General features: G+C 43.1%; 1 protein-coding gene across 1 annotated transcript; it reads right to left on the bottom strand.

Moving 5' to 3' along the window:
• Nucleotides 1-1,255: 1,255 nt before the first annotated feature.
• LOC121935084 (prion protein) lies at nt 1,256-12,121 on the bottom strand. Its single transcript, XM_042476197.1, has 2 exons — nt 11,951-12,121; nt 1,256-3,446 (listed from the first exon to the last, which is right to left on the bottom strand). The coding sequence occupies exon 2, from the start codon at nt 3,437-3,439 to the stop codon at nt 2,693-2,695; it is 747 nt and encodes a 248-aa protein (XP_042332131.1). The 5' UTR covers nt 3,440-3,446; nt 11,951-12,121; the 3' UTR covers nt 1,256-2,692.
• Nucleotides 12,122-13,005: the final 884 nt, after the last annotated feature.

The raw sequence follows: 13,005 nt of genomic DNA, 5'->3' as shown, positions 1-13,005 counted from the left end.
CTGCATAAATGGATGCCATCTGCCAACAAGCCATCACATGCTTGGGACGAGGCTATATATCTGCATATGTTTACTTGGAAGCAAGTTTCTTGAATTCATGAGAATTGTGTAAATATGTTAAAGGGTTCCAGTTCACATTGCTCACATTATTATCCTAAGCAAAGACTATGCTGGCCCTGGGGGTTTGTTGAAGATGCTTCGTGTTGCTTACTGCTTTTAGGACGGCATTGTAAGGGCCAGTTTCGATGTTCATTTTGACACCTCCCTTTCTGCATAAATGTTCTGCAAATCATGCAGAATTTGACCTCCCCCAAGATCCAGAGGCTCTTCCAAATGTCAAATAACTATTTGTGAATCCTACTTGTTTGTTCAATAGACACAACTTTTTGGAATGATTAATAAGAGTCCACTGCAGTACCATAAATTTGGTCCCAAATTTTATCAGGGCCAAGAAGATGAATTTCGTAGACCAAAGAGAAGATGAGTTGGATGCTACCATTTACAGATATGACACAGCAGTAGCTGGAATTCTATTCCCATGTGAATATATGCAGTTATTAAAGCCATCAAGCAGTGACATATGTAAAACTAAAAAGCTAAAATGGAATTCCTCTTGAAAAAAGGTTCACTCCTGTCCAAAGTCAAAAACATGCCATGCACATATTTCACCTTTCCATGCTAGTAAACAGAAATGTAATTTCCATGGTCTATGAAATCCTAAGTGCCACTATGAGTACCGATAGCTTTCCAAGAAGATTGCTTTTCCTTAAATGATCCCAGTTTTTTTGTTGTCGGCCTGAAACACATGGGCCAAATAAAGTGGCTTCTGGACACTTTGAGGGCATGGCGTTTACATGATGCATGCTCCCAAAGCAGCCGGGTGCCTTTCCAAGGCTGCACTAAGTGGGAAAAGCCGGACATTTAAGGAACGGATATAATCAACTCTTACCAGTAGCTGGCTTAGGACTGTAGCAATGGCCCACTTCAGGAGCAGGTCATGCAGTTGCCATGGTCCTGGCCCCATCACTGCCGGAAGCCTCTCCTTCTGGGCCATGAGCTTGTTGTTAACTGCCTTTGAGTCGATCCTGACTCATGGTGACCCTGTGCATGAGCAATCTCCAAGACTCCCTATCCTCCCTTGCTCTGCTTAGGTCCTGCAAATTCATACCCATTACCTCCTTAACAGAGTCCATCCATCTAGCATGTGATCTTCCTCTCTTTCTACATCCCTCCACCTTTCCTAGCATTACTGTCTTTTCCAATGAGTCATGCCTTCTCATGGTGTGGTCATAATATGACAGCCTCAACTTAATCTTCTTGGCTTCCAGGGAGATTTCCGGCTTGATCTTTTCAAGGAGCCATTTGTTTGTCTTTTTGGTTATCCACAGTTTCCTCAGTACTCTTCTGCAGCATCTTAAATGAACTGATTTTCTTTTTATATAATAGCTCTTAGGATTTGGTCCCAAAGTGCTATTATGACAACCAATAACTTTTCAAGGGAGTTTCCTTTCCTCAAATGAGCCTAGCAACAATACATTAATGAAAAGGATATTTAGGTTTCCCTTCGCCAAAAAGAGACAATAAATATTTGGGGTGCCATGAATAGCACATGATGGATGAGTTTACCGGACCAAGAGATTGTTCGCATGGCTCCCTCCCTCAATGTGAGACCAATTCTGCCTCAATATATAAATAATAAGTATATTTATGTGGGATGTTCTAGTCTGTCTAACTGCCTAGATCTCCATAGCACAAGGATCTATAGAGCATCTGTATTCTATCCAGAGTACAGATATTTTCTTTGGCAAAATTACCTTCCAGCTGCCATTTTTTGTCACTTTGGAATCCTACCTGGCTGAAAATAGCAGAAAAGGTTTATGTGTTATGTAACATGGGAATCAGTTTCTTTTAATTAATTAATTAATCTTTCTGATTTTTTGGGAGCCTCACCTATAGGCAGATTACATGAAAGAAAGTTCTTTGCACTTTTTAATATTACATAAAGAGGAATATTCACATATTTTCTTCCTCCCCATGGTGACATCTAAAATTTCTGAATGTGACACTAGTTTAGGAATAGACAACCTGGTGCCCTCCAGATGTTTTTTATTACAACTCCTACAATCCCTACAATTTCCACTTGTGCTTTCTGCCCTCTGCTTATCACACTGGAAACCACTCTCAGTGAAGGTAGACAACTACTGGAAAGTCTTTCTGACTTTCAGAATCAGTCTTCTATATCATGAGAAATGTCTTGCTCCATCATAAAACTATTATCTTTGGAACAAAGTAATAGGAGCAAGAATATGCAAAAAAACCACCCAAACCCATGCTTCAGCTCATGGAATAATGTCCGTATACATATTTTGCATGAAATTAAGCTCAGTGATTTATGAAGATGGATGGATAGGGTTTTTTAAAAACTCTTTTGTATCAAAATAATTCCTTGTCTTCTTTCCCTACCAATATTGTTGTAACACTAAAAACAGAAACAAAGATGGCTGTAAAATGTTGGTGTGTGGTGGAATTAATACATAGCAACTGTGATAGCTCTTAAAGATATTCCACCAAAGAGGTGCACAATCAAGACTGTATCCCCCCACAAAACCATTGCTTTCTGTAGATCCCCTTTCTTCCCCACCATTGGTACTCTGGCAAAATGGAGGCTTAAGGAGTACAATCTCCGAGAACCTCAGTGTATGAGGAAACACATGGTTAAGGTGATGAGGAAGACCAGGGAAGGGTTGGCAAGAAGGAGAGCAACCCCTGAGAGCAACCGGTATTGTTCTGTACACATTTCACGCACCACAAGTGGCACAACTTTCTTTTCCATGTCATCTACGGTTTGATTGCCAGTGGGCTGTATGTATTCCGTCACTGTGACATTCATGCAGTCTCTTACAAAGACTTCCCTCGAAACAGATGGGTCGTAGGGTGGATGGTATACTTGGTCTGAATAACGGTCGCGGTTTTGGTACCACCAACGTTCCTCATTCGGGTTGTTAAAGCCGAACTGCATATTGGACATGGATCTGCCTAAGAGGTAGCCACCAAGGGCTCCCACTGCAGCCCCTCCGATAGCTGCTCCTGCCATGTGCTTCATTTTGGGCTTGGGTGGCTTTGGCTTCCATGGCTTGGCCCCATAACCCCCTCCATAGCCTCCTCCATAGCCTCCACCATAGCCGCCACCATACCCAGGTTGTTGTGGGTAGCCAGGATTACCCCGTGGGGGATAACCAGGTTGTTGAGGATAGCCACCTTGTGGGTAGCCAGGATTGCGGGGATATCCAGGCTGCTGGGGATATCCAGGTTGACGCTGTCCCCCTGTATTCCAGCCGCCACCACTGGGTTTGGGCTTCTTTTTGGAAAGAGACACATCACTCTGCAGCAGGAGAAGGAAAACAGCAAGCCAACAAGTCATCAGGTACTTCCCCATCATGGCTGTTCTGTAAACCAAAACAAAGACACAATCTTGTTAAACAATTTTTTCAAAGGCAGGCAATTAGAAAGAGTTTTTTCTAAATCCTTTACTGAGTAAACACTGTACTAGCAATAACAATATAACTATAAAACAATGCATTGAACAGGTATTAAAATTGGCATAACAATCATAAATCAAAAGCATAATAAATCCCACCAGACTGGGCAGTCACCAATAGCTTTTATAGATACAAGCATAGGGTTATGTCCATTGCCTTAGATGCAACTTGTATCACTTCTTCAGAAGACAGCTATACTTTTTCAGAATGAATTCAGCTTATGTCTGTGCTCTCCCCTTGTTAAAATAGGCCATGGATATGTGCAAAGAAAAAGAGAATGAGAGAGAGAAATTGAGACATAAAGAAAAGAAGAGAACTTGGGAACAGAACCAGAAGGAAATTATACACTCAAGAAAATGGCTGCAGATGGGTTGGTGATGTGGGATTGGAAGAGATCAGAGAATAAGTAGGAAGCATGGGATAAATTGTACAAAGGACCATTCCCAAAAGGGTGAAATCTCCTTGGTCAGAGCAGTGGGATCCTTAGAACTGTTGTCCAAAAACCCTGCATAATGATAGGCCCTCCATGGCAGAAAAAGAACCTTAATCCAGTTATTCAATATACAATTAAACAGAACAGGAAACAAAAACATTAAATCTGCATAACCACTAATGGCTTAAAGACCCTAAGAACTCACTGTGAAATTACATATTTTTTAAAATATGCCTGAAACCTATACCTCACCTAAGCGGATTGCTGCACAAACCTTTCAAAGGCAATTCTCATTTTCTAGGGGAGGGCAGTGTACTGTTGCATAATGAGCTGGCATGCCTACAGAGAAATTAGCTTTGCCAGTGCATTCATAGTACATACTGTACTGCTAAACATGAAGAAACCCGTATCTGTAGTTTAAAGCACTGTTTACAGCTTTGCTGTGCTGAAGCCTTCATTTCCAAGAAGGGCTGTCAGATTTCCTCATCTTACTCGCTACTAAAGGTGGCAGAATAATTAAAAATAGCTCCTATGCCAGATGTATGCTAGTAGGCCCTTGGGGTGTGTGTCTTATTAGTTTGTTTGTTTGATGGTTTGTTTATTTTACTAATAAAGCTTTTCTTTATCTGTACCTCTTCACAACTACAGAGAAAGAAAGAGACAAATAAAGAAAGCAAGATTTCTCTACTCCAAATTACCATATAGTTTATAATGGCACCATAAAACAATAAATAAAACCCTTGAAGGCTATAGTATTCTGGGAGGTGGGTCTCAGAGGATGTAATGCACAGGCATGCATACACGCCAGTGGTAGAAAATGTTACTTTTGTTGGACTACAACTCCCAGAATGCCCCAGCCATCTTGGGGATTCAGTTAACAATTATTTTATTACTTTTATGGGATTATCGATTTACAACCCTTGGCTCCTGAACGAAGAACGGTGGGATATAAAATAAATAAAGAAATAAGCAACGACAACCATTGCTTCAAATTCAACATTAACACCTTAAAATATTCTGAATTCTATAAGTGCCACTTTGAGTACAGCTTAATTTTCATTTGGAGCAGCCAAAGAGGTCAGACATCAAAATAACTAGCCATATATATATATATTCTATTATGTTAGTCACTCTAAATATATTCATGCACAGCATGCGTAATTACATTTAGGAAGTAAGGCTTTCTTCAAATGCATTATTGTTTTTTTTTAAAGTAAAGACCAAACTATACACTGGATCAGATCCAGGCTTAATCGCATTTATAACAGTCCCACTCTAACTAGTAGGTCTTGAGTTAGGGGCCGTGTAGACTGTCCATTAAGGGCAGCCTGGTGCTGGAGTTAGGGTGTGGCATCCACATGATGCATAATCCGACTCCCCCCCTCATGGCAATGTGACACTGCGCATTGCACCGTATAGTGTGTGGCATAACGGCGCTCCTCTGGTGCTGCATTTAGATGCCGCAGCACCAAAGGAACACCATAAAGCTGTGGCGCTGATGGCTATAGTGCCCTTTCCAGGGTGCAGTTTTTGAATGTGTGTCATGGAAAGGCCAGTTCAGGGCCAAGGCATACAGTTGCTGTGACCCTGATCTGGCAAAGATGGAGGAGGCTGCCACCATTAACCGTGGACGCGCACCCCACACGCATGTGCCCCATTCAAGTCTATGGAGCTTGAATATATGCCAGATCTGGAACTTGCAGGGGGGGTGGCTGGTATCAGCTGGGGTTTGGTTATTGGACCCCTGGTGGATACCAAAATCTGTGGATGCTCAAGTCTCATTATATATAATGGCATAGTAAAATGGCATCCCTTATAATATAAAATGGCAAAATCAAGATTGACTTCTTGGAATTTCTATATCTTTTTGAATATTTTCAAGCTGTGGATGATGCTTGAATCAGTGGATAAATAATCCGTGGGTGTGGAGGGCCAACTGTATTATTATCGCCCCATAATATTAAGTACATTTAATATTAGAGACATTAATTGGACACCAACCAAGTATGCAAATAAACAATATATATATAATGAATATGATGTGAGGTTCACCGCAAGGGTGGAATAATGACTAATCAATGGCCACCAGTTTTAACATCTATAGCTGGTATGGCTATAGATCCCCAATTGTATCTCATATACCAGAAATTGTTCTTTCGGGTATATTAGTCACCACAACTTCTATTCAAGAAAGGGCTTTCTAAATCAGCAAATTGTTGGAACTGTAATATTGCCAATGCTTCCTTAATACATGTTTTGGAATTGTTCCAGACAGAAGTAATCACAGAAGTAAATTTGGTTTTGGAAAGTGTCTTGATATTCAAAGATGTGGATGCTGTTTTGAATTATTTATCCGTTTCTTTGACATTAAGAAATGGCAAATGGAAGTGAATTTTTCACCCTCTTTGACTGTTAAAGATTGATACTTCATTAATGGAAAGATAATTTTTTCTCCACATGTGAGCCAATGGATATAACATCAATCACACGCAAACCAACACATCAATGCTATGAAAATCCCCTTTCTCTCTATGAGGACTGTAGCAGAAGTGAGAAGAAAAAGTGAGATCTGAGAGGAGTCACGCTGCATTAAAAAGATGCAGTACTTTGGCCCTGTAAAGCCCCATTACATACCCGCCAACATTTCACAGATGAAAATTGGTGTGTGTTTGGCCAAGCAACATTAGAATTTGGTCAAGATGGCACAAATTATTAATGAAGAAGAAGATATAAGGTAGGAGAGACTGCAGTAGTTTGTTTTTGCTTGAGTTGACTGGGAAGGGCAAGATGATATCCCTGCTTTTCTTCTCCATCTTGCTGAATTAGTTGTGTGCAACTGTTTTTGCACTTTGAACTCGGTTTGCAGCAAATGGAATAAGCTGAGGACAAAAGGGGAGGTGGGAGGAGGAGAGAGAAACTGGGACATTTTAAAAGCTGCTGAAAAAGTAGGACAACAATAGATTAATTGGGATTGTCCTTGCTAGTTGGAAGGCATGGTTGAACCAGTGTGTGCAATGATTTCAGTGTTGGAATAGCACTCAGAGAGAGAAGGTTTTAGATCCCCACTCAATCATGAAAACCAGTTGGATGATACAGAGCAAGTCACATGCTCTCAGAAGAAAGCAATAACAACTACCTTCTGAACAAATCTTACTAAGAAACACCTGTGATAGGCAGCCATAGAGTCACCGTAAATCATGATGATTTGAACACAAGCATGAAACAACAGAGTTGGCTGGGGCATTGTCTCATGGGGCTGAAAAATGGGCTATGGTTCTGGGCAACACATTCTTCACTCCAATGTAAGGTTAAGAATATACAAGGGTCTGAGGAGAATCAAGGACCCCTGTGTTATCCTTTTTTTTTTGTGGAGGCCGGGCACCTATATTAGACAAGAAGGATACTCAGAAATCTGAGATTAGAAAATGAGAAATAATGATGCGCCAAGAGCCATATGGCAATGGCGTCAATGGTCAGGATGTGCAGAGAAAGATTACATGGAGCTATACTTCCACTAATCAGATCTATTGGACAGCTAAATGGTCTTTAATTAAATGCCCAGATTTTATAAGATCCATCTACCAAGGCTTCAACCTATATACACTTATTGAGAAGTCCTGCAAGACACACTTCTAAGGGGACATGCATAGATTTAAACATGACGGAAAGAATACAACCTGTGGACGGGAGCTTGGGAGCAGCCACTGACAAGGCTCTCTCCTGTGACCTCACCAGATAGGCCTATGATGGTGGTGAGACCAAGAGAAAGCCCTTTCCCCAAAGATCTTAAAACTAAGGCTGGCTTATGTAGGGGTATACGGTCTTTCAGATAGTCTGGACCTCGTAGGGCTTTAATGGTCATAGCCTGCACTTTGAATTCTACCTGGAAACAGACCAACAGCAGGTGAAGCTGTTTCAGCCTTGTTTGTACTTATTATTACAAATGTAAATACAGCCTTTTCATTCTGCATGCAAACTCTGGTCTAGCACTGCATTCAAGTTAAGCTCAAAAGAACAGCCACTGTTGACTTTTGTTTCACTTCCTTCATGTCTGGCTGAGAGAAAGGAACAGCATGCATCTGTTATTTTGAAGAGGGCAATCGCTTATAACTGAAAAATTGCCTTTGAAATTGCTTGGCTAAGATCGTCTATGACTGTAATTTGAAGGTTAGACTACATAGTTACATGGGGCTCAGGGCCTGAACAGAGAGGCCAAAATAAAGCTGTTTCGGGTTACTTTGGAGGTATGCTGTATAAATGATGCATGCATCCTAAGAGTCCGAAAGCCACGCCAAAGCCACGCTTCAGTCCAAAGGACTAGAGCACTACTTTGACACAGCTTCTGGACTCTTAAGATGAATGTGTCATTTAAACAGCATACCTCCAAAGTGACCCAAAGCAGCTTTATTTTGGCCTGTCTGTTTGGGCCCTCAGTTTCCTCTTTCGTTAGCACTGTATTAATCTGTGTATGTTTCAAAACACTGTTTCTCAGAACATAAACATGGTTGTGATAAAATGTAGATTGAGAAATTAACTGAAGGAAGGGTAGAAAATAGGAGAATTCATATCCTGTATTTGTATATTTCAGTATAAAAATCTTCATCAGCCATAGCTTTTTGGAAAGGTAATTCCTGTTGAGTCCGCTAACGTTACTTTTGCAGTAAAGAAACTTGTTTTTCCTATTCTGAGGGTCTACAGTCCCATTGATTTCTGCTTCAATTTCTATAATGATAGCCTTCCAAAAGTTCCTTGCTCTGCCATCTTTGCTACTGGAACCACTGATTAATGGTGCTGGTGGTGAGGAGTTAAGTACATTATTAAAACTATTGATTCATTTCCATCATTGATCAACTTGAGATGACCAAACTGATCGGCTTCAGAGGTAAGGCTGGGCCCATGATCAATCTGGGAATTCCATGAATCCATGGAGACTTCAACCTAAGTCCTTTTCCAACATGGAAATGGAGGAATGTTTGGACCTTGACCTGTTTTGGCCTACAACTCCCATAATCCATATGCATGTTAAAAGGTAAGGGAGTATGGCATCCCCAGCCTCATTTGGCTTTGCTAAATTAATGCAGCAATTAGCCACGTTTTGGAAGCATTGCTCAAGTCAAGAGATATACAGAACAGGATCTGAATCAGCTTTCCATCTGGATTGTTTGGTTTGAAAGTCCATGTTTTAAAATCCGTAATGTAAATCCATTACTTACTTAATGGATCCATTTGATTAATGTGTTTAACTCTGTTTTTTCAACGAAGCACATCTGTGACTGCAAGGGAGTGTTTTAGCAAATGGACTGGAAGGGTTATTCTCTGCAGGAGGGTCGTGCAATAAGCAGGGAGGGAGGGACGTTAGTCCTATGGACGAAGGACGTGCAGAATGAAAGATAAAGCGCTAGGATTTGGACTGTGTGTCTTATTAACTCTGCAGCAGCTGCCTGGGAAGAAGACCTGGCTTCTCATGCTGAGAGAGGAATGAAAAACAACAGGGAAGAGATATAATTCACATACACATGTCATTGCATGCATGCAATGAGTCCAGGTTCCCACTAAATAGATAATCACAACAAAAACATGTGTTGGATCCTTTAAAGAGCTAACTGTGGCGTGATCTCTGCTCGGCAACACTCAACCAATAATAGAGACATCCTTTTACTCCCTTAAGTCACCTCTGGGTGCAATGCAATATCAAAAAACAACACTCCAAGAACAAAATGGTATTGAGGGTTGTTAATTCTCAGAAACACTGCGGAGGCTTTGCAACCCATATGCAACATTTTCTGGTGAGTGTGTGTGTGAATTCATGACACACTGCAAATTATTTCACTGGGTCCTAGATGCAGGCTACGAAGCAGGGAAAATGTCATGGTTTGTTATGGGGAAAAGAGCACAGCAGCAGAACACATGCTTTGTATATGCAAGGTTCAATCTAAAACTTGGTGGGCAATGGTGCCCTCCCAAGTTGTTCATGGATTGCAAGTGCCAGCATCCCTCACCAAAGATAATACTAGCAAAGGCAGTATATGCAGTTTCCAGATCGGAGGACCCCTAACTCAGCCATAAACAGGGAAATCTTAAAGCGAAGAGAGCGGGCTGTTTGTCATCTATTACCACAAGCTGATTTTCAAGAAGAAGGGAAAGCATTCTCAATTGGCTTCTGTCAGCACACTTCCCTGTCATGCTCAAATTTATTTCCAGACCTGAGAACATGTGATCTTCCTGGGAAGATCATTAAACGCTGCTAAAATAGGGACAGGATCTCATCAGATACACTTGGAAAAAATCTTAAAGGAGAACTGATATTTCATGGCCCTCTGCAATGACTCCAAGGCCCTGGCCCACTTCATCCCAGACCAACAAAGGCTCCAAGGTCTAGCAAAACAAAATGGAGTCAAAGGGCCACCTAAACAATGTTTGCTGATCATGTGAAGATATTAAGTAAGATGCAGCAATAAAGCCACAGGTAACAGGAAAGGATGCTCATGGCCCTTAACTCTTTGCAACAGTCCTTTTTGCCATAGTTGCTGTTCCTGGGGGGTCCTTGTGGTGAACTAGACACTGCCCCAATGGACTGGTTTCCTAGGCAGGACTATGACTGCATTCACCTCCCTTTCTCCCAAGACGAGAGATACAACCTGATTGATGTTGTTGTGCGACTTCAAGTCACTTCTGACCTGTGGCGACTCTAAGGCCAACCTATCACGGGGTTTCCTTGACAAGATTTGCTCAGATTTGTCATTGGCTTCCCCTGAGGCTGAGAGTGTGTGACTTACCCAAGGTCACCCAGTGAGTTTTATGGCTGAGCTGGGAATCGAAACCTGGTCTCCAGAGCCAGAGCCCAACACTCAAACCACTATGCCATGCTGGCTCTTACTTGATCTTTCCTGCATCCAAAGGAAAGACCTTGTGTTTCATGAAAGAATGGTCATTTCAGGGCCATCCAAGAACCTGATCTACTCATTCCAGACCAACTCAGGCTGGGATCCACTCTCCTTCCAGACTAACTCAGACTGGGATCCACTTTCCTCCCAGACCAGTTCAAGCTGGGATCCATTCTCTTCCCAGACCAATTCAAGCTGAGATCCCCTCTCCTCCCAGATCCACTCAGGCTGGGATCCAGTCTCCTCCCAGACCAATTCAAGCAGAGATCCCTTCCCAGACCAACTGGGGCTGGGGTCCAGTCTCTCCCAGTCCAACTCAGGCTGGGATCCGCTCTTTAAATGTTTAAATAAAATAACATGAAACAAGGCCCAGCTGGAAAGAGCCCTTCTCCTGTCTTCTAGAAGGTGCTGCCATTTTCTCAGCCTCCCCAACAAAGAGGCGAAGGGCGTTTGCCTGCTCCTTCCTTAGCCTCACTTGAGTCCCGCGATCGGGCTCCCGGCTTCCAAGGCTCCTGGTCCAGGAAGCTATTTTTAAGCATCTTAGCCATAAGATGCTTATGGGGCAGAAGAAGGAGGCAAAGCAGCCGCAAAGCCTGGGGGAGGCGGCTTTCTCTGCCCAGCTTCGCCCCCTTTCTCCCTTGCCACCCAGATCCCTTCCATCTGGAGCCCCCTTTCTTAGATCCCACTGCCAGCTGGGTCCACAAACTCAAAGGGGCTGGATCTTTGGCTTGGTGCTCCTCCATGCTCATCCTGGGGGGCATCTTTCCCCGCCCTCCTCCTCCTCCTCTTGTTGCTGTTGTTGTGTGCCTTTCTGACGTTTAGGGCGATCAGACCATGGTCGTCGCCGTCGTCGTCGTCATCATCATCATCATCATCATCATCAAGCTTTGAGCCGCCCTGGGTCCCTTCTGGGAGACCATGATGACCCCCTCCCAGGGGTTTGCCCTGACCATCCTCAGAGAGCATGAGCACCTTGGTCTCCCTAGTTTGATGCTCCAGCCACTCCTCCCTCCTAGGGATCCAGGTTCGAATCCTCCCCACCTCCATCCTCCCCATCCACCCCAGTGGTCCAGCTCCCTCCTTGCTCTACTCACCTTCGGGTTCCTTCTGATGTCAAAGCCCCTCAAGGCCGAGGAGAGCAGAAGCTCCGCTCTGCTAAAGGCTCGGATTGGAATCCAGGGCGAAGGGAGGGAGGCAGGGAAGGAGGGAAGGAATCAGGCCAGAAGGAGGAGGAGGATCCTGGCTCTCTGCTCAGCTACTGGCCGCAGATGAGGCGCGGTGGCATCATAAGCATCTCATTTGCTTGACGTCTGCGCTGCCTGCCTCGGGGTGGCTTTAGGGGGGTGCGGGAGGTCCAGGGTGACACCTAAAGAAAGGAGTGACACCACTCCTCCCCAAACATTTGCTCACCTTTGGGCAGAAAGTAGCATCACCTGCGTGCCTTTAAAACAGCAAAAGGGATGGTGCGAGGAGAGAGAGGGTTTTTCTAAAATTAATTTCATTTTTTTTTAATTTTAATTTTTTAAAATTTAATATATTTTAAAAATATTTGTGTGTCAGCTGTTGGGTGTGAAAAGTCTCGTTTTCATTTGAGAATCCTTGAGTTGAAAAAGAGTCCCAAGGGCTGTCCTGTCCAACCCCATCCTGCCATGCAAGGATATGCAATTGTAGAAGTATAGGATGCCAGACTTGGAAGAGACCCCCCAAAGACCATCCAGTCCAACCCCATCCTGCCATGCAGGAATATACAATCATAGGATCCTAGAGTAGGAAGATATCCCCAAAGGCTACCCAGTCCATCCCCCTGCCATGCAGGAATATACAATCGTAGAATTATAGGTAACAAGCAACAACTCCTGGAATTCCCTCTTCTATGCAACCATCAGAGGGACAGGAGCCCTCTATTTTGGAATTTATATCTTTCTGAGATATTAAGCCTTGCCTGTCAAAGAGCTCTGGTGCCACAACAAGCAACAAATCCCAGGATTCCATAGGATGGAGCCATGTTAGTTAAAGTGATGTCAAACTGCATTATTTCTGCAGTGCAGATGCAGCCTAGGACTCTGGGAAACCAGGATTCAAATTCCTATCAGCTTTGGGAAGCCACTGTTTGTCCTTGGGCAAATCACACTCTCTCAGCCTTAGAGAA

This window comes from Sceloporus undulatus, chromosome 6 (genome assembly GCF_019175285.1).
Source record: "Sceloporus undulatus isolate JIND9_A2432 ecotype Alabama chromosome 6, SceUnd_v1.1, whole genome shotgun sequence".
NCBI classification, from domain to species: domain Eukaryota; kingdom Metazoa; phylum Chordata; class Lepidosauria; order Squamata; family Phrynosomatidae; genus Sceloporus; species Sceloporus undulatus.
Note: the sequence above shows the minus strand (reverse complement) of the source record. Positions and strands in the feature narration are given on the sequence as shown.

Excerpts from the sequence above, each read along its gene's own strand:
- LOC121935084 (XM_042476197.1), bottom strand. The coding sequence starts at position 3,439 with ATGATGGGGAAGTACCTGATGACTTGTTGGCTTGCTGTTTTCCTTCTC.